Raw genomic sequence first — 23,125 nt, 5'->3', positions numbered from 1 at the left:
ACTCAAAGTTCCCTTTGCATCATTTTGTAATAATGGAACTGTAGCAGAATACTGGAACGGGAACGGGCTGTAGATCATTTTGACGTGCGAATAGTCACTTCGTTATAAATTATAGGAATATGAATGTGCGGTATAATATTAGTTGACTCACTTACACTACAGCTCATTTAGCTACACGATTTAGCTTTAGCTAAGCTCTCTTTCACGCTGCACGACTAGTAAACGGCAGAAGTAAAATAACGGCAGAACGGCGGTATTGGTTTACCATAAACGCCTGCAACGATGCGCTGCAAACCGCACGACGTGTAGCTAAATGAACTGTAGTGTAAGTGATTTTTAAAAGGCAGGAGGCAATGTGTCGAAATACAATCCATAGATCACACCGGGCTACAAAGTAGATTTAAGTCTTCAGAAACTCCTGTAACGAGAGGTGTGCCTCAGGGATCCGTTCTAGGCCCTGTGCTATTCCTCCTCTTCATAAATGACCTCCCCTCATGCATAACCCAAGGTAAACTGTGCCTTTTTGCAGATGATACTTCCCTAGCCTTATCCAGTCCCTCCCTAGAGTCACTCGAGCAAATGGCATTCATAGAGGCAAATACATTGCTTCAGTGGTTTGATGACAACCTTCTGAAAACAAACACTGCAAAGACCCAGCTGATCAACTTTCGAATCTCAAACAGATCCCACAAAGATCCGAATCTGTCACTTCTTCTTGATCAAACCTTCATTCATCCTGTACAGTCTGTTAAATTTTTAGGCATCCACTTAGACGAATGTTTAAACTTCAAATCTCATGTTGATTACGTGATAAAACGTGTAAGTATAGGCATTTTTGTACTACGAACATTGGCCACAACAGTCTCGTGAGAAGTTCTTCTTTCTGTTTATTACGGCTTAATATTTCCATATCTAGTTTATGCTCTGCCTGTTTGGGGATATGAAAATAATCATACCTCCTTTCTTTTTAAAATGCAAAAAAGGCTATTCGTGTTATATTTTCTCTTTTCAGAAGACGATCTTGTAAGGAATCATTCAGGTCAGCTGCAATTTTGACTCTTCCCTCACTATACATCTTTGAAACCCTTTCATTTGTAAAAAAACATCAGTCATTATTTACCACCAACATTAGCTCCAGTACATATAACTTACGCACATCATACAACTTAAACATTCCCGTCCATTCAACTTCATTTTTCAAACACCATCTCCTTTACAATGGAATTAAACTTTTTAACCAACTTCCTCAACATCTAAAGCTGGAGACTGATTTGCTCAGGTTTAGGAGAAAACTTAAACAAATTTTGGTTGAAAATGCTTGCTACAGAGTCCGCGATTTTTCCACTGTCATGTAGTCAGTGATTTCTGTCTTGTTAGATTACTAGAAGGTCACATTGTTTTAGTTAGTAGAGTTTTTTTTTATATTTTATCTTTTGTACATTTCATTATAAACTTGACTATTCCAATGCAATGTAATTTTGTAATTCTGGAATAAAGAACTTATGACTTATGACTTATGATCCGTCTTCTGTTTTTGTAATATTTATCATGAAATAGGCTAGTATAGTATACGAGCCAATTCCTGTGATTTATATAAATTCAGTAATTTTCCTCGTATACTGTACGAGCTTATCCCTGAATTAAAAATAATTCATACGTTTGGCCATAGACTAACCAACACAAGTAGACTTCTCATCCCATTGTAAATTTTGAAGCTCGTTTTTCATGTCTAGTTCATGTATGCCACACCGGGCGCTAGTGTCGACAAAATTTTGTTTCTATTATTTTAGGGTTAATTTCTTTATTTTTGCTTTACTGTTTGGTTAAATAACTAGGGGACAATATATTGTTTATGATCAGATCGTATTATTTGGTTAAACAAGGTTTTAAATGACTGTATTAACGGGAAACAAATTCTAAACAAAGCACGACCTCTACATAAACCGTACAGAACTAACAATAAAATTGTCTTCAGCTGTTCCATTAGGATGAGAAATCTACTAAGGGAGTATGTTTTATCTATGGTTTGGCTCATAGGTACTATGATCTGTAGAGTAAGTGAACCCTCTTAATTTTTATTTGATATTTTCGATAGGCTCGTATAGTATACGAGTCTGTAGTGCAAGTGAACCTTCAATATTATTTACGAGGCTCGTAGAGACTATGATCTGCAGAGTAAGTGAGCCATGTGTTTTAAGAATAACATATTTGGAGGCTCATAGTGTCTATGATTTGTAGTGTAAGTGAATCCTTACCGCAAATACCAATGAAAACCACAGAATCGTCAATATTAATGTAGAGTGCACAACGAGACTGCATATAATATAAGCCTACCTCTCGAGCGAATAAAAGCATTGCTTGTTTCATTCCTTCATCATCGGTTCTGCTTCTTCAGTGTACGAGTGTACTAGTGATGTGACGAGTCGGGTACTTTCCTGACTCGAGTGACTCGACTCGCCAACTGCCGTGAACTCGAGTTACGAGTCGAGTCAGACTCAACTCGAGACGTTCCGAGTTCGTGTGAGTTCGGCATTCTCCGTACGAGTTCGTTAGTTTTGAGAGTCGGCCGACTCGGTACCGGCCAATAGCGTGTCAGCTTTACGAGTCGACTCGACTCGACTCGAGACGTTCCGAGTTCGTGTGAGTTCGGCAATCTCCGTACGAGTTCGTTAGTTTTGCGAGTCGGCCGACTCGGTACCGGCCAATAGCGTGTCAGCTTTACGAGTCGACTCGACTCGACTCGAGACGTTCCGAGTTCGTGTGAGTTCGGCATTCTCCGTACGAGTTCGTAAGTTTTGCGAGTCGGCCGACTCGGTACCGGCCAATAGCGTTGAATCTATGCGAGTTGACTCGTAAAGCTGTGACGCTATTGGCCGAAAGCGAGTGCGAGTAAACTCGAGTCAACTCATTACGTCCCGAGTTCGTTAAGGTTCGGCTTTCTCCGTATGAGTTCGGTTTCTTGACTCGGCTTTTGCGAGTCGGACTCGTAACGTTACGAGTTCGTGTAACTTCGGCAATCTCCGTACGAGTTCGTAAAAGAACTCGAGTTGGAATTGAGTTGACTCGAGTTGACTCGACTCGGGTCTTGACTCGAGTCAACTCGACTCGCCAACTCAACTCGTCACATCACTAGAGTGTACTGTTTTGACTGTCTGCATTATTAGTCTGTATTGTGTATTCCTTCATCTTAAAAAAGGTTAGGCAAAATAAAATGCGTAGGCCTAATTTTTAATTTTGTAAACAAACATAAGCTTTGAAAAGTTAAAGGCATTGAAGCACATTTAAAAAGTGCAGGTTGTGTTCAAGTCCCCTCATACTACTTTAAATTCATAATGATTTATTTGTTCATTGAAATTAGGCTAGGCCTAGGCCTATTTGACATAAGATGAATAAGTATATTTAATATGAAACCTTATTGAGTACCGATTACCTTTAAAGCAAATACAAAAATATCCTAACCTACCCCAATGATGAATAGGCCCAAACAATAAGGTTAACTTAATAAAGGACCTAAGTCTACTATTATTTTCATTTGATAGGCTACAGAAATCTAACTAATAACACAAATCAAACGTAGGCCTATGATTGTTAAAAATTGTTAAGATTAAAAATACGGAAAAACATTGACTAGGCTAGCTTATAATTAGGCCTAAGTTTAGCTTAACTTATCTGAAACCACTGGTTATTTAACCAGTGCAGTTGTACGGTAATCGTTCTGGGGTAGACTACTGTATCTGTTGTCAAAAACAACCGAATGAAAATATCGATTATTCGATTGTTTTTGATTTACCGTTTGGGTCTGGTTAGTTCGGTTAACCTTACCTAACTAACCAAACGATATATCGAACCGTTTTCTTAAGGAAACCGACAACAATTTGCAATACCAATCGATATATCGATTAATATTTTCATTCAGTTGTTTTTGACAACAGATACGGAAGTCTACCTTCGTCCTGCCATCCAAACTGCTAGAAACCTATATTTGAGGTACAGGAAACCTAACTTTTTGTATAACTGTAAGCTACTCGTAATGGATTTTCAGACTTATATGTAGGCCTTGGGGATATTTAAGGTAAACCTAAAAACTGAGGACAGTCTGGTCTGACCAATCAAGGCTCACTGAATCTAGCAACCGAATGACAATATACCAACCCATTTGTCTGTGGACATATGAAATGTCAACAAATGTATTCCCCTACTCTTCAGTTGGTATTGATAAATTGAAGTTGCTTATTATTTGAGGCTAAAACCAGCACGTTCGGTATTTGTCGGGTGTTTGGTAATTGGAAGGTTTACCTCATATCTAAAATTAGGTGTCTCTTTTTTTCTAGACAAAAATGGAAAGAAGAAAAAGTAACCACAAGAAGAGGAGGAGGAGCAGGTCATTGACTCCCTCTTCAGATGAAATTAGTCGTCCAAACAGGAGAAAGCATGAGAGAGACGACTTTCTATATAGTAAAAACCACCATTTGGACACCCCAAAAGCAAGAAAAGTGCCAACTAAGCCTAGTCGTTCAAGACCACTCGATTTTTCATTTCATAAATATAAATATGAACTAAACAAAGTATTCTGTCGAGACTCTGATCTTGTTCAAGATATTGACGATTTTTGGCTGTTTGTAGAGAAGTATGAAAATATTAAAAAGAGAGCTGCAGAAAAGCAAAGAGGTCAGTAAATTACAAACAAATCACTATTTGTTGGATACATATATTTAATTATGTTTTAAATACGGTATGACTTTAATTCCTTGCTAAAATAAATAAAATGGTTAGGTACGTATTGTTCAGTACCCGATTGTAGTGTTAGTGATATAAAAATAAGACAACCCCCTGAAGTTGTCACACAAGTTGGCAAAATGTAGGACATAGGGTGAATATTATAGGGTACAACCCATTACCTGGTAATTATTCTGTATGGCTACAGTGGTTAAAAATATAATTTTGATATGTCTACTTACAGTTTTTTGCACGTTCCGAAAATGCAATAAGTGGGAGGTATTATAAGTGACCGTACAGTAAATAACTAGGCTATAATTAACAAACTTAATTTTCGATGTAATCCAAGTTAGTGGTGGTTTGGGCAAGTCCAAGTTCTAGCAGCCACTAACACTTAAAGAGGAGAAAGGTTTGTGGAGTGGAAACAGCTGTCTTAGTTGTTTACATCCGATGCAAAAGAAACAAAACTAAGTACCTACACTTGACAGTGTGAAAGCAAAACCTTAATAACAATTTGTGGACAACGATTCAATTCGTAAAAGCAAAGGGACTTTGATGCCGTTTCAAAAATACAGTACCGGTAACACTACTACGATACATAACTATAGTAACCTTGTTATTGTCGGAACGATCCTTTGTAGTTTGTTAAGACTACAGCTGTTTCATGCTTCAAATGGAGCACATCATCAGGTCGAAAGAATGAAATGAAATGAAATGTGCTTATTGTCCTTTGAATTTCTCCAAATTATTGACAATGTCATAAAACAGCTAAAGTTATAGCATAGTCAGTTAATAAATACAATATAGCTTTAGACAAAATGAGACATGTTACAATACATATTTTAAATATTACAATTGCATAATCGTTTTCTTAAAAAAAATCATTTAGAGAATAGAAGCCGGGGTTGTTCGAAAGCCATCTGTAGAATTTAGTTTTAAAAGTATTATCAGGATATTTTTGTATTAAATGTATTATCATGTTATATATTTTTAGTGAGATTACAATATGGCTTTTAAGAGTTTTAGACAGTCTGAAAAAATCTATGGTAGCAACGTTTTTATTCCTTGTATTATGAACATGAGAATTTTGTTTGATTGTAAGGTCTACGGCGCGCCGGGGTCGCGGCCTTTCTATCTGAGGCTCTCCCGTACTGAGGCTCTTCTAAATATAATAAAACTAGAACCGCTAGCCATTCCAGGGCAGTCAGTAGATATATTTTATTTGTATCACCTTACAAATAAAATGCTCGGAATTGCTCAAGTCGAGCTGGGAAACTCCAAGGTCCTTCCACTATTGAATTTTGAACAAACCGTATTTGTTGTCTGATAAAGCTCAGAGTGACACCTCACCACAGGGGGTCAACGATGTCAACACGCTCATCATCGCTTTATTGATAATTTTTAAAACAATTGTCAACGCTGTGTTGTTCTCAAGTGTCTAGTGCCAGGCTAATTTGCCGGTCTTTCTAAGACAAAACAATTTAATAAACTAAAATAGTTCCCTACTTGAGAGGCTAACTCGCCGGTCTTTCAAAGATAAAGAGAATGTATTAAACTAAAACAATTCCCTACTGGCCAGGCTAACTCGCCGGTCTTTCTAAAATAAAAAGAATTTAATAAACTAAAATAGCTCCCTACTTGCCAGGCTAACTCGCCGGTCTTTCTAAAATAAAAGATAATTTAATAAACTAAAACAATTTCCTACTTGCCAGGCTAACTCGCGGGTCTTTCTGAAATAGAAAGAATTTAATAAACTAAAATCAAACTTTAAATGCCAGGCTGATTCGCCGGTCTTTCTTCAACAAACAATTATTACTGTAAACTCTAAATATAAACGTTAATGCCAGTCTCACCAGCCTGTCTTTCTTCAATCAAACAATTCTAACCTCTGAATATCAAACTTAAATGCAATGCTCATTCCCCAGTCTTTTTAAATAAAATAATTTTAAACTCTAAATACCATTTGGAGATATAGCCTCTGGATCGTTATTGAACATAATTAAATCTAAGGCTTATCTTACGATCCAATTTATTATTATTTGGAGACCTAGGTTTCTACGTCGAAACGTTTGTTATCGTCAGTCCTTTGTCTCATGGGCTAGCTAAACTTCTTGTTTGCCATCTCTTACTTGAGATATTGTTGATTTAGTATAACTAGTGTCCCTGTTGCTCAGTGGTGAATGAAATAGTCAATGCAAGCATACGGAGTGTGGGAACCCTTTGTGACAGTTAGAATAATGTATCTGCAATTCTAAAAATGTAATGGGAAGGGAGGGAAACAGGTCCACGACGTAGGAAGTGGTGAAGGAAGTAGTCAAGGCGAGAAGTGCGGAGTGTGGGAATGTTGAAATTACATATAGTACTTTATTGTGTAATGGCAAAATGTTCTGCCTCCTAGAAACTGTCAAATAGTTAATAGTTTAATATCATATGTTTTTGGTTTTGTGTTTTGTAAATAAGATAAATAATTAGAATGGTTTGAATAGAAATAAAGTTTTTTACAAGTTCAGCTATGTCCTTATTTAAATGTTAAAAGCTACAATTAAAAGTAATAAAAGTAAAAGTAAAACTACAAAAATAACAGAAGGGAACCCTTTGTGATAGTTGGATTAATCTATCTTCAATACTAATATGCAATGGGAAGGTTGGCAAACAGGTCCACGACGTAGGAAGTGGTGAATGAAGTAGTCGAGGCGAGCAATCCAGAGTGTGTGAACCTTTTGTGACAGTTAGATTAAAGTATCTGCAATACTAAAATGCTATTGAAAGGGAGGGATACAGGCCCATGACGTAGAAAGTGGTAAAGGAAGTAGTCAATGCGAGAAGTGTGGAGTGTGGGAACCCTTTGTGACAGTTAGATTAATGTATCTGCAATACTAAAATGCTATTGAAAGGGAGGGAAACAGGTCCATGACGTAGGAAGAAGTGAAGGAAGTAGTCAAGGCGAGAAGTGCGGAGTGTGGGAACCGTTGGTGGCAGTTAGATTAATGTATCTGCAATACTAAAAGACTAGCGGAAGAGAGGGAAACAGGTCCACGTTGTAGGAACATCGAAGTATATCAACACAACATTGTATATAAAACAAATTGTGTTTTATACTCCGATGCGTAGGAAGTGGTGAAGGAAGTGGTAAAGGCTGAGTGTGGGAACAGTTTGTGGCAGTTAGATCAATGTACATGCAATACTAAAATGCTGAGGGAAGGGAGGGAAACAGGTCCACGACAAAGGAAGTGGTGAAGCAAGTTTTCAAGGCGAGCAGTGGGGAGTGTGGGAACCCTTTGTGGCAGATAAATAAATTGGATAATACTTAAATATGGGAAGGGAGGGTAACAGGTCCACGACATAGGTAGTGGCGAAGGAAGTGGTAAAGGCATGCAGTGCAGAGTGTGGGAACCGTTTATGGCATTTAGATAAATTAGTTAGATAAACATATATTGGATTGTTAATCATTTTTAGGTGATATAATAGCTCTATCGTTTGTATCTGTTATATATCATCATAATAGCTCTATCATTTGTATGTGTTATATATCATCATTATAAGCCATACGATATTTTTAAGGCCTTTACACTTTTCGGCGGCAATTAGTTTAAGTTAGATTATTTCAGTTTGGCTTAGTTTTGTTTATGATAGGCCTCAACAAATAAGGAAATAGGCTTCATTTAATCAAAAGACATTTTGTACAGAAACGATGGATTTACCTCCTATCGATAATTGTTGGAAATCCATTACGTATATCACCAATGACTTTGGTTAATTAATGGACGAGAAGTTAGGATTGTTGTTAACCGAGATTTGGTTAATTTGCCCATACAAATAACATTGTGTTCACCAGTGACACCGTTAAGTTAGTGCGAGTGAATTCTTTTGTTGCACTCACGTTCAATCATCTCGTTACGCGCAGAATAAGCGTACTACTAGTTTATAATGAAATGTATGCACAATGTGAAGCTGCCACACACCAACGCAACGGCCTTGTAATAAGGCGAAAAAGTACAAGCTCATAAAATGTAATTAGGCCTAATTGAATTTTTTACACTGAACCTTAGTTCTGTTAATAGGCTACTTTCATTTATGTCTTTATAGCCTACATTGTTTTATTCATGATTAAAAATATTTGGGTGGTACACAAAGACAAAATTATTAATTTATGTGGCATTGTACTCATAACGGAACTATTCCATGATACAAGGCCAATGGGTCAAAGCATTTTTGAGTTTCTATAGTTGAAATTATTTTTACAGGTGGTCCTGCACAATCCTCAGTTGAAAAATCAAATTTTGATAAATCCAGTCTAATCAACCTAGTCTTGACAACTAAAGTAGAAGAGTTGGAGGGAAGACTTCCTCCTCACCATGACGATCCATTGACAAAACAAGACCTTTTGGATTTTCGAACGATTCTTCTTTCCTACCTTGATTTCAAGCAGAAAGAGAAGTTCAACAAGTTACGGAAGCTGAGAGAGACTCAAGCAAACTTGCCCGTGTTCAACCACAAACAGGAGATCGTGGAGGCAGCAGCTCAAGAGAGGGTAGTGATTGTTGCTGGAGACACGGGATGTGGAAAGTCCACCCAGGTACCTCAGTATCTTATGGAGGCTGGATACAAACGAATAGGTAAGCATTTTATAAAGATTAGGCCTATTTTTTTCTAAATGTACACTTTGTTCTTAAAGCTAAATTTTAGCATCTCATTTAGTCGAGTAGGCCTATTTTTAACAAATTTTCCTATAGGAAAGTAGCATAGATAAAACATACTCCCTTTAGTAGATTTGTCATCCTTATAGAACAGCTGAAGCCAATTTTATTGTTATTTCTGTACGACCAACTGTAGGGATCGTGTTTTGTTTACAATTTGTTTTTTGTTATTTCAGCCGTTTAAAACCTCATTTAACCAAATAAAATGATATAATCATAAACAATAACTCGTCTCCTAGTTATATCACCAAATAGTAAAGCACAAATCATGAAAATAACGCTAAAATAATAGAAACAACATTTCGTCTACCACAGCGATCAGTGTGGACGTACATGAACTAGACTCAAAAAACAAGCTTCAAAGTTTACAATGGGATGAGGAGTCTAATTGTGTTGATTAGTCAATGGAAGGAAGTAGTTATTACCGTAGGTGGCACGGCAAGACCTAGGCCCGGGACCGATTTACTTTTTCATTTTGATGTCTCCAGAGGCCAAAAACACCATTCGTTGAAATTTTTATATAGATTTATATGCGTCCGTGAACGCGATAACTTAAGTAATTTTTGTCCGATTTTGATGAAATTCGGTTTAAAGGTGTAAGGCGAGATAAACTTGAATGAGTTCGCGTACCAGCATGATTGGACCATGGGAACGGGGTTTTATGGGGTAAAAATGCTTTTTCTCATTTTTGACCCTCAAAACACAAAATTTCCCAATTTCTCTTTAGACCTTTTTAAAAAGCTTAGAAAACAAATAATTTAGTATATCAAAGTGTTTTTGTATTTTTGTGTTTTTGTTATTGGTAAAACAGAGAAAATAAAAAAAAATTAAAATTACTGTGTTATTCTTAGGGAGAATATTGTAAAATGTTGTATTTTGCTTGTTTATGGATATATTTTGATCAAACTTGGCAAATTTATTTTATACTAAGCTATTAATATTTTACTGTAAAACACACTTTATTAGTTTCCTTGTAGCAGCAAACCTAGGCACTGGTTAAACCTAATGTTATTTAAAAAGATTTGATTGAAAATCAATTCAGACAAATGGAAATTCGCTTCATTGGCGTCGTCAGCATCAAATCTTTGAGGGGGACAAATGTAGGACCTTGTAGGACAAATGTAGGAGGGGGGCTACCGGGGGGCTTGGGTGGTGTAGCACCCTCCAATAAGGCAGGGGGTCCGGGAAAATTTTGAATTTTCAAAGCCGTTTGGTGACTTTCTAAAGCCATTTTTGACACCTAAAACCGTGCCCAATTGTCATTAAACTCCCATTTCACCTGTTGTTTGTCATGAGCAAATAGACATTTTAAATATTAAACTATGACGATTGCATTCATGAATTTCAAAACACACTGTAGACTACGGCCATATCCTCCTAAAAGCCGTTGGGTGACTTTCTACAGCCAGTTTTAACGTCTAGAACTGTGTGCAAAACCTCCCATTTCCCCATTTATTTGTCATGAATAAGTAGAAATTTTTAAAACTAACTATGACGATTGCATTCATAAATCTCAAAACACATTGTAGGCTACGGCCGTATCCTCATAAAAGCTGTTTACTGACTTTCTAAAGCTAGTCTATATGATTAATGTCTACATCTGTGTCCAACGGTCCAAAAACCTCCCGTTTCACCTGTTATTTGTCTTTGTCATGAGCAAGTAGACATTTAAAAAATCAAACTATGAACTTGTATTCATGAATTTCAAAACATAGGCCTACTGTAGACTACAAAGCCATATATTTAATCCTAAAAGCCGTATCGTGACTTTATAATGCCATTTCTAACGGCTAGAACTGTGCCTAATTGTCCTAAAACCTTCCATTTCACCTGTTATAGCCATGCAAGCAAGTAGATACACGTTTTTTAACCTTACGTTTTTCTCCATTTCATAGATCTGTCACAATATGTATACTGTAGTATCGAATTCAGTAATAGTATTGACTATATAAACTTTAATACTAGTTTTTATATAGTCAATGGTAATAGTCTACTGGTAGTACGCTGATTGCTGATTGATGCCTGTGTAAAGTCAGTGGCTAGCAGACAATTTCACAACTAACTAAATAGCCTATGAGTATGGAACATCAGGAAATCAGCTTTTTCGCCGTCCTCGCTCGCACGCTCTGCGCTCGCCTTTGCCCTAGCATGTCTACAGCTGACTGCTGTAAAAATTGGATGATGCGTACAACCTTCCATAGCGTAATATTGTTTTATTCGTTGTGCTATTGCCCACAAAGTTTATCCATGTGGAACTTAATACTACTCCTGCCATCGCTTATAAGTTTAATAAAAACTACATTGATGATGTCTGTTTTTTGGCATTGTGTGTTTTAAGAACAAAATGTACGTTTAAATTTACAAAACTGACTTTTCAAATATTGGGGGGGACGCGTGCCCCATGTCCCCTATGGCGGCGACGCCCGTGATTCGCTTAGTCGGCAGGTTTGCTGTGGCGGGGGTATTTTTTTCTGAGTAGCTTTGGGAAAGTGACGGTTTTAGGCTAGTACCTTTTTCAAATCAGAAAGTGGCAGCTTCAATCTTGAGAAAAGTGAGTCCCAGTAGATTATCAAAATCTAAGATTTTGATGGCTGGATACTGAATCCAGCTGCCCTTGTCTTTTAAACTTTTAAAGGATGACTAGTGTACCTGTTGCTCGGATTCGAGCAATTGCTAAGTATTATTTTAAAACCGCGTTATTGTAAAACGAATAACATAATTTCATAATCATAATTTCTGTTGACTTTAAAAGATTCGACTCAAAGATACATAACAATACTCAAGATGTATATAACAGATCGATATAATCAACATTTCTTGTAAATATCTTATCATTTTTCAAAAGCTGATCTTGTTTTTTAGTGTTTTCTACAAATAGCCTTACTCATAACCGCATTAGGTTGTCCATAATAAGGATTATACATAAAAAAATACATTTTTTCTATTTCTTCTCCTTGGTGGTGTTCTATGACTTTCCTATGTTTCCATAGTTTGCAAATCGGCTCTTTCAATAATTACTATGAAATGCAGCATAGTGTTAATTCAGTTTTCTTTTTAGTATATCAAATTATCCAGGCTCTCTCGTTTTTTTCCATTGTAATATTTATGCCAACCATAATTCAAAAAAGTAAATATTTCATTTCAACCAAGTCAGTAAATGTTTGTAGCAAACTGTTAAATTAGCATACTTATTGACTGTTTACAATCAACATATATTCTTCTGTTTACTTTTAATTTCTGGCAACAGCTGGAGTTTCATAACAATGTTTGTTTCCCATGTTAATCTTATGGAGAAATACGAAACTTTAAAGGGCCCCAGGGCCTCACTCTCTAATTATTTCCATAAAAAGAAAGTTTCCTGCACAACTTCACGTTACGCTCTTTCCAATGACACCAAAAACATGTCAATCGGTTCAGTAGTTTCGGAGGAGTAATCGTCACAAAAATCCTGCTTGCGTATTAAATAAGTTCTAGTGTCCCTGTTGCTCGAATTCGAGCAATTGCTAAGTATTACAGGCGTTATTTTAAAACGAACTTCAACCAAGTCAGCAAATATTTGTAACTAACTGTTTTATTAGCAAACCTATTGACTGTTTACAATTAACCTATGCTCTTCTTCTCACTTTTGATTTCTGACAACAGCTGGAGTTTCATAACAATTTTTGTTTCCCATGTTAATCTTATGGAGAAATAAGAAACTTTAAAGGGCTCCAGGGCCTCACTCTCTCATTATTTCCCTAAAAAGAAAGTTTCCTGCACAAGGACTGCAGGGTTCATTTTCTGCTCATCTAAGACATACTTATCTTGCTTTTCTTAGGTAAAAAATTTGATACTCAGGTAGGCCTACTTTAATGTTGTATCTTAGAATTGTCGAGTATTGTAAAAGTGTAATGATTTGTTGGTTTCTCAATTCAGCTTGCACACAGCCTCGCCGCATTGCATGCATCTCCCTATGCAAGCGAGTTGCATTTGAAACTCTTTCGGAGTACAAAAGCAAGGTTGGATATCAAATTCGCTTTGAGAGAAGTCGAAACCAGGAAACAAGAATTGTTTTCATTACCGAAGGACTGCTATTGAGACAGGTACATCCATGGGGTTTCTTAAAAAATAAATTCTAAAGCACCTTTTGATTGGTTAAAACTTTGTGAGGTTAAAGCACACTTTTTGAGTGGCTCATTCAGCCATGTTCTTTTTTTATAAAACATAGATTATAGCTTGGGATGTCTAATTCAGTTTAAAATAAACAGTATCAGCAATCTGACTCATACTTTACCCCTTTCACTTCTCAACAACCTTTATCATGAGTAAGCGATGGGACGGGAGTAACTATTATATTTACTGGGAAAATCACAAAAGTTGCAATAGCTTTTGAACCATAACTTTTACTAAGGGGGAATTGCACTATATTTTTAAGAACTACAAGGACCATAAAAGACAAATCCCAATCATAATCAGCTTAAAAAAAAAAATGTTCCGTTATTTTATAAGTTTTTATGGGAAAATCTAAATTTAAAAACAAATCCTGGGGATACCATGGATTAGTACCTACATTCAAAATCCCATCAAAATCGGACTTGAGGTTTTTTTAGGACACTAGGCACGAGCCCGGGATTGTTTTTCACATTACTTTAGACTAGACCTAGGGGTTGTGGCACTGTCACTTAAATAATTATTAATATCCATTGGTGAATTGATTTGGTGGGATTTAACCCGGGATCTCAATGACTGAAGTCCGACGCTTTAACCACTAGACGAGCTCGCTCCCCCTCTTAGTAATTTGTTTCATCATGCTTTTCAAGAGAATCAAATACTTCAAAGCATCATGGAAAGGACTACATGTGTGGTCTGTAGCACTATACACATCCATAAATACATACATACAGACAGACAGACACACACACTCATCACTTCGAAAACCACTTACTTACAATACTTTTTCCATATACTATTATGTATAGAGGGAGAAAGTAAAAGTCAATGATATATATCGTCAAAAATCAGCAATGTGTCTTCAGTATCCTTAAGTCAATGGTATGACGTAAAGGTTCACTCATCCCACATCACAAGGAAAACCTGTAGAATATTTTCTTTCCGAAATCTCACTGAGTATCGGGTCAAAATTATCTTATGTTAGTTCAAGTTGAACGACTTCCCTAGTGTGTTTCCTAATTGGACTTGTTATACCAGGCTGCAGGTGAAGGACATCTATCAGAGTATGACGTCCTAGTGCTGGACGAGGTCCATGAGCGTCACCTCCACGGAGACTTCCTGCTGGGAGTGGTCAAATGCTTACTGCTCCAGCGGCCAACACTCAAAGTTATACTCATGTCTGCCACAATCAACATCAAACTCTTCAGTGATTACTTTGGAGATAACACTCGTGTTATCCAGGTAATGTGATTAATATCAACTACCAGGGGACCGAGCATTGCTCGTTGTGCTTAATTTGTTTGAGACGTTAAATAAACTTAGTCCTACATATCTACAATCTATATAATTAATACGCTACATGAAACTTTGTCGGTTGAACTCCTCTGCCGTTTCTTAACCGATTTTATCCATTGACGTCTCATTGGAAAGAGCGTGTCGCGTAGATTTGCAAACTGGCCTTACATTTTTGAAAATGTCCCTTGGGCTCTGCCCCAGTGGCTTTGAAAGTTCCCATGTTATCCTTATGAAGAACATAATTGTTTACATTTTGATCAGCTGTATAATTGAATTGTTGTTATTTATCAATGAAACGCATTGAGTACATTTATTTACTATTTGAGTTTGTGTAAACATAACCCCCAAGACGGATCGTGTTAGTATGGTTGTATCTTAAATTTGTGTATTTATCGTTGTTTTGTGTCACTATGACGGATCATGTTAGCATGATTGTAACTGAAATTTGTGCATTTATCGTTGTTTTGTGTAGCTATAATTTGCTTATTTGTTGTTTTTTTTCTTTTAAATGACTTTGACGCAACAACAACGAAACAGCCAGGAGGCGTAATTGTGATAACGACCGCAGTTACAGAACAGTGGCGCGTAATAGGCTTAACTCATCACAGTCAGAACCTGACCCTGGACAATCTCAACTATTAGGTTACAAATGCGCCCTACCCCAAAACGACTTTTCGTTCTCAATTGGCCCTCTATCAATGATCTGTGTTGCCTGTACAGCGAGGCATTTTGAGAAGGAGAAAACCGGCTGGAATGCTTTAGGTTTATCAATAACCAAGGTAAACATGGTCATGGTCTGGGTTACACACCGGTAATCTTTTAGTTGACTCTTTTAAACTCATTGTAAATGTGACTGTTATTCGTTTTGAAATAACTCCTGTAATACTTTGTAATTGCTCGAATTCGAGCAACATGTACACTAGTATCCATGATATTATAAAACATAACAGTAGGACATTGACGTTGCTATACATGTACGAGTATTTAATGTTGATGGCAATAAATGGTTTTTATTTTATTGGAATACAGTCTAAAATATGTAATAAAACAAACTATTCAAATAACATTTACGGAAAGTAAATAAAAGAAACATCTTATAACACTTAAAACATATATTTACGCTTATACTGTTACTCACAAGACACTTAATATACATAAAAGATGGTAAGTGGTGATCGATTTCGATTGGACACTCCAATCACCATCAGACCCAATAGGCAAATGACAAGAATCTTGAATGGCCAAAAAAAATTGTAAAATTTTGGTATTGTTTCAATTTAAAGCTGTCTCATTTAAATAAAACAATAATTAAATGGTATAAAAGTTTTTATTATCTTAAAGTAGACTTAATGAGAAAGCTAATAAGGCAAACCGCAGATTTTTAAGACGCTTAGTTGTCCAACTATTGCTGTTTTACTAAAAGCTTACATAAATCCAATATGGCAGAAGTTTTTTTCCCAAATGGCGGCTTTCCGCCACTTTGATTTTTCTCGATTTTTAGTATGATGTTGTGGACACTTTTATTGAAAAAATCCCATATATTTCATTTCTTTTACCTTAATTTTGATGTTATGCTACACTAGATTTTTTTACACTAGATTGACTAGCCTAAATATTTAAATTGAAAATCTATTTTTGTACATATTTAAAGCAGAATTTACTTGAATTGTTGTTACTTTGAAGGCTGCGGCCTGGAGTTAAAGATGGCCGTGCTTGCAGCGCATCGTCGAAAACTACAAAACGTCTATTCTTATTTTTCCTTGAGGGTTTTAATTCAATGTTAGCATAGACAATATATTGTTTTGCGGTAAAAGACTCTACATTTTTGAATATTTGTATTCATCCCTTGCTTAGTAATACACCCCAAGTGTATTTATAATCAATGCTAAATAGTATTCATTGGAATGTTCTTTTCTTTTGTTTAGTAATTTGCTTCTGTACTGTAGATGATTTGTTACAAGCATATGTTACAATTTATTTATTTACATTTTCTTAAAACTGACATAGCTACTTGACAATCCATTTAACTAATGCAAAAATATTGAAATTTAATTTTAAGTTTTAACGAAAAACAAATTTTCCCAGAACAGAGCTTAGAAGGGATATTGTTTTTAGCCTAAAACTATGATATTTCTAACAAATTGGAGGAAATCGTTGGAGCCGTTTTTGAAATCATTGTGCGCAAACGTTACTCATAGATAACTGTAAAGCTTTAAACTATTGATAAAAGTTAAAAGTGAATTTAGTTGAATTTAGTCACCATAGCTGATGATTGTTGTAAATAATGCAAATTATCAGCCAAAAAACTTTTCCTACTGTTCTATTGAAAAAAAAATTAGCTAAAGCTGGTCCATATAGATGGGACACCCATAAGTTAAAGCCGTGGACGTAGAGTTTATCTTACAAAAAGACACTAATATTCCCTCTCATATTAATATTTTGAGATTAAAAAACATTGTACAGGGTTACTTTGTACAGGGCTGTGACCTTTTTAGTAGCCTATCCCAAAACTGTGATACACTAAGGGGCGGTTTGGGAGCTCGAGCCCAGCTAGTACGCGCCTAGTGTTAGACGCGCCTAACTTTAGTCCCCGGACAAGAAACCAGGCTTGGGAGCTCGCGCCTAAGTTGAAATGGTCGTAGATCAAGTATAGTCGCGCCTAAGTTGCAGCGCAGCTAGATGGACAGGGAATCGCGGGGAATTCATGTTTTGACGTTGGCAACGGCCACTGCAGAGCACGTTACCGTTGACAACAACAAACGATGAACAATTGAAGATGGATACAATTTTATCATGGTATATCAACGGTGGATAATTAGTAGACTATGGTTTAAGTTTCTGCATTGTACCATTGCAAAAATTTAGTTTTGTAAGATCGTTTATTTACATCTCAATGACGGCTATGTTTTATTTCTGGTACTACACCTTATAAATACGTACAGAGCAACATAGGCTTCTGAAAATCAATATGATTTCTTTCAGAGATCAAAAACATTAGGTAGCCTAATCATTTAACAAAGATTACCCTGTGTGTGGAACGGTAACATCTGAAACTCGGTTTCATGCAATAAAAAGCTTCAAAATTAAACAGCAATTGCCCTGTATAATATATGGGTATTGACGGAAATAAAATAAAGAGTATTTTAAGTAATTGCGGAGGTTATGATAGTGTGAAGCAAATGTATACCTATCTGATAATACTTACAAAAACATTTTTGTCAATTAAAAAATTTTTAAACATGACACTCTTTTATCTAACTTTCCTATAGGGAAGTAGCTATTACCGTAGGTAGCACTTAGTTCCGGGACCGATATACTTTTCCATTTTGATGTCCCTAGAGGCCAAAAACATCCCCTATTCGTTCGTCCCTATTCGTTCTAATGTTTATATAGGCTATGTATAGCCCATAGATTATATACACGTCCATGAACGTGCCAACTTGAGTAATTGTTGTCTGATTTTGATAACATTTTGCATGAAAGTGTAAGGCGCGATAAACCTTAATGAGTTCACGAACCAGCATGATCAGACCATGGGAACCCGGAGTTTTATGGGATAAAAATAGTTTTTTTACCTCAATTTTAACCCCCTAAAACATAAATCTTTATCTTTAAAATATTTTAAAGAGTATAAAAAACAAATTAGTATCTTAAAATGTTTTGTACGGTTAATGGCTACAGAGACTATTCAACAAATCTTAAATTTAAAACTTCCATGTGATTCTCATGGAGAAGTTAACTGTTGTAGTTTTGTAGTTTATGGATATATTTTGATGAAACTTGGCAAATTTATTTATTTTATATAAAGCTGTTAATATTTTAGTAAAAACACACTTTATTGCCCTCCCTGTAGTAGTATACTTACACGTAGGTAGTTCTAGTTACTTGTTAAACCTAAAGCTATTTAAATAAATTTAATTGAAAGTCCTATTAGGTTATTGGATATTCGCGTAGTCTGTAGGTTTTCTGTGGCGGGATTATTGATACGCAATAAAAATAAAACGATTATAACTGTGAGCTATTTGCAGTTTTTTTATGTTTTGTTTATTATCTCTTCACTCTTTCGTAGGAGGTGAGTGGGGGGGGGCATGTATGCGGTTGCTAATTTTTTCCAAGCTAATATAATATTTATAATTAAGGTACGGGTGCTTATAACCAAACTATCAGTTGAAATAAATTATATTCAGGCTCCATATTTTTATTGAAGTTAACAGTTAAGACAAAAACAAAATAATATTTCGTTAAATTACTTCCCGCAAGATTTTTTTATTATTTTGAACAACAGAAACCTAAAAAAAAAACTTTTATCAAATATACTTTGAGGGTAATGAAATTGTTCGGAATTTAATAACGAATTCCAATATAACATTCTTTTACTTAATATGTAAACAATTAACTTGCTAATGAGCTAATACCGGCATGATGTCGACTTAGACCTGCCCCCTGGCAGGACTAAAGTTGGGGACTAAACTCACTGATTTTTATGACGAAAACATATCTCTTAGTCCCGAAATTGGTCTCCCAAACCCACCGAGACTATCTCTTGGGCTGGCGCCTAAGTCTACTTGACTCCCAAACCAACAATATTTAGGCGCGAGATTATCCCTGCACAAGTTAGGCGCACGCCTAACTGATCCCGAGCTCACAAACCCGTTTTCGAGGCGGCAGCCTAAAATACCGGAAATATCCGGATTTAGTCGCGGACTAGCGCTAATACCGAGCTCCCAAACCGCCCCTAAATATTCCCACTCTAGCCGACATGTTCTAAATACAACAATACCATTGGCAAAGGTATGTGTATTTACTACTTCCCATTAATTGTAATTACTGCTACAAAAGCATTGAGTGTGAGGAAATTAGCCACCACCACTAAAGTTGTTTGTGATATCTAGATGACCACAAGAGTCTATGGTGATTTTCGTCTCATTGGGGTCCTTGTAATAGAGTATTAATGATTTATTGTTGGTGAATGAGGTAGAACCCAACTACCTTACTCAATGGGGGGGGGGGGATATGGACCATTGGTAAATTGGCCTATTCTTTTGTACTTTTTTACTCATAATATCCCTTTCCTTCAGGGTTTTTAAAGAATATATAGCTCAGGCTGCACTTTCTTTCATAATTTGTATAAATGTTTAGTTATTTTAGCTCTGAACAACTCGTAACCTTTGACCATGTATTGGCTAAGAAGTGAGCACCAACACAATGCTTGTCTTTTCCATTGTACTCTAAAGTAAGTTGAAGTTAAACAGCATTGTAACTGTAGGTTCCTGGAAGATTACATCCAATTAAACTTCACTATCGACCAATCATTGTGGAGGAACGTGCATCCAAGTCTGAGAGATTGAACCCTGGACCATACGTTCAAATCATGCAGCTTATTGATGAGAAGTACCCTAGTAAGTTGAGTATCCTTCAGTTACTAATAAACTAGTGGGTAAGCTACTGTATTTTTCTTTTGTTAGTTATGAGTGTATTTTAGACAAATGACATTTAGACACTATTCCCCCAGTCTGGTCTCGGACTAGCAGTTACCCGGCGTGCGTTCCTGCGCTTAACACCTATTATTTTAAATGGCAATTTGTTGTTTACGATAAATAATAAAAAAGCAGAATATTTATTTTACTTTAAAGCCAGTGGATAAACAATGTTTTTTTTTTTTTTTTTTTTTTTTATGTTTTTGTTTTTTTTTTCATCAGGTATATAAATATCCCTCAAAAGGTCAATCGCCAAAATTATGGCGACTTGTTTTGAACTAAGTGTATTGTCATGTTTTGTGTTGCTAAACAATAACCTCAAAAGTCTTTAGTAGGTTACATTAAATAAAGAACTTTTGTCTTGTTTTCCAACCTTGATATATTTCAATTATTATTGAATTTCTAAATTTTACTTAATAAAATGTTGTTGTAGAGGACGAGAGAGGAGATTTGCTGATTTTCCTGCCTGGGATGAGTGAGATTACAGCTGTTGTGGATGCAGCCAAACAGTACAATGAGAAGACCCAGGGCTGGATCATCCTGCCACTACACAGCACTCTGTCTATATCTGATCAGGATAAGGTAAACATTAACTACATCACACTTTCTCTGTATGATTTGGTTCATTTCCATGTATAAGTATGTAGTAGGGATGTGTTGATTCTTGATACCACTGATACTTAGGCGTTGGTATCGGTATCGAGAACCGATCATCAAAAGTCGATACTGATACCCGTCATGCCCACGTCGTCGGAAAACTTACCGCGAACACACAAGACAACGACGACGTTTCTGTGACCGTGGGAGACGATGATGTCTACACGGCTGCGGAAGATGTTCATGATTTTTGCAAAAGACAGTTTTTTTCTCTTTCAAATGTAAGAATGCAACAAACAACCCGTTGTAGTACAAATTCAGTCCAATTGTTTTTTTCAAATTGTATTAAAATGCAAATTAAATCTTTTAGGTAGATTTCTGTGTAGGTAAATCTGTATTCATCTTATCATCACTATATTATGTCAGCTACAGTACCTATGTAACCATTACATAGGCCGAGGCCTGCAGAAGTCTAATGATTACTTTGAAGTATCACACGACAACCTTTTGAAATGAAGATGTGTTTGTTAAGGCGTTGGCATATAAATTACAGCATGAGAAAATAAAATACATTCATAATAAATAGGGATGGACGGGTCCCGAAATTTCGGGAATTTTTCGGGAAAAAAATATTCCCGATTATTGGGACGGGATTACATTTGATTCGGGAATTTTTCGGGACGGGATTTGGTCCGATCGTCGGCAATTTTGCCGCGTCGCGAGTGCCGATAACGCCGCTATTGCGAGCGATAGGTCCCCGAACACCAAAGACATTTCGACGATCGTGCCGTGACCGCGGAATCATAACGACAATCGCGCCGTGACCGTGATTATTGGACCGACGATTGCACCGTGACCGCGAGTCATAATGACGATCGCGCTATGACTGCGGAGTCATACCGACAGTCACGCCGTGACCGCGGAGTCATAACGACGATCACGTCGTGACAGCGATTCATGGACCGACGATCGCACCATGACCGAGGATTCATACCGATGATCGAGCCGTGACCGCGGAGTCCTAGCAACGATCGCGCCGTGACCGCGGAGTCATGCCGACAACCGCGCCGTGATCGCGAGTCATACCGACGATCATGCCGTGACCGCGAGTCATTACGACGATCACCCCGTGACCGCGGAGTGATACCGATGATCGAGCCGTGACCGTAGAGTCCTAGCAAAGATCACGCCGTGACCGCGGAGTCATGCCGACGATCGTGCCGTGATCGCGAGTCATACCGACGATCATGCCGTGACCGCGAGTCATACCGACGATCATGCCGTGACCGCGAGTCATACCGACGATCATGCCGTGACCGTGAGTCATACCGACGATCATGCCGTGACCGCGAGTCATGCCGACGATCACCCCGAGACCGCGGAGTCATACCGACGATCATGCTGTGACCGCGAGTCCTAGCAACGATCGCGCAGTGACCGCGGAGTCATGCCGACGATCGTGCCGTGATCGCGAGTCATACCGAAGATCATGCCGTGACCGCGAGTTATATCTACGATCACCATGTAACCGCGAAGTCATACCGACGATCGTGCCGTGATCGCGAGTCATACCGACGATCGCGGAGTCATACCGACGATCACCCCGTGACCGTGAGTCATACCGACAATCATGCCGTGACTGCGAGTCACAAGTTTCTATAAGTAAATAAATAAAAGTTTCTACAGGTAAGTTTCTATACCTGTAAACTATTACCCATTTTTTTTGTTTTTTTGATTTTTGTTGATTTTGTATGTCTTTTTTGGTAACTGCAATACTCAAGATTTTCTTTTTATGCACAGAAAAAAATCCCATCCCGAAAATCGGGAAGGAAATAAAAATCCCGTCCCGTCCCGTCCCGAACTAAAAATTCAATCCCGTCCATCCCTAATAATAAATGACAACAAAATTATTAAAACCAATTATAAAAGATGTTTTTGTTTTAGGCTACAACATTTAATTTGAGTTGTTGAGCCTGCACTGTTTTAGTGTAAAACCTGTTAGATTGTAGTAAATTACTAACCTGACATAAAAAATGTCAACATGCTGTTCTCCTGGCTGTAATAATTCTTCTTATTACGGGAAAATCAAAGGAATATCATATCATATCACAGGTAAGCTTAGTTATAACTGGACTTCTGTTCAGGCCAATCAGTCTAGGCTAATTGGCCTACGTATTGTTATCGTAACTGTAC

At 37.0% G+C, this 23,125-nt stretch overlaps 1 protein-coding gene across 2 annotated transcripts in view; it reads left to right on the top strand.

The window, feature by feature from the left end:
- Nucleotides 1–3,101: 3,101 nt before the first annotated feature.
- Nucleotides 3,102–23,125, top strand: part of LOC129003061 (probable ATP-dependent RNA helicase DHX34) — a 47,219-nt gene continuing 27,195 nt past the window's right edge. The window contains exons 1-7 of one of the 2 annotated variants that reach the window (XM_054431276.1): nt 3,102–3,196; nt 4,332–4,668; nt 8,961–9,332; nt 13,329–13,495; nt 14,601–14,804; nt 20,125–20,257; nt 20,769–20,917. In XM_054431276.1, coding sequence (XP_054287251.1) covers nt 4,338–4,668; nt 8,961–9,332; nt 13,329–13,495; nt 14,601–14,804; nt 20,125–20,257; nt 20,769–20,917 — 1,356 coding nt within the window. In that variant the 5' untranslated portion in view covers nt 3,102–3,196; nt 4,332–4,337. Of the gene's footprint in view, nt 3,295–4,331; nt 4,669–8,960; nt 9,333–13,328; nt 13,496–14,600; nt 14,805–20,124; nt 20,258–20,768; nt 20,918–23,125 lie in introns of both variants that reach the window. The other variant, XM_054431275.1, reaches the window with a different exon arrangement.

The sequence above is a fragment of the Macrosteles quadrilineatus genome, unplaced genomic scaffold, assembly GCF_028750875.1.
Source record: "Macrosteles quadrilineatus isolate MER2022 unplaced genomic scaffold, UCM_ALF_1.0 Scaffold_9__3_contigs__length_116548681, whole genome shotgun sequence".
Classification (NCBI taxonomy): Eukaryota; Metazoa; Arthropoda; class Insecta; order Hemiptera; family Cicadellidae; genus Macrosteles; species Macrosteles quadrilineatus.
Note: the sequence above shows the minus strand (reverse complement) of the source record. Positions and strands in the feature narration are given on the sequence as shown.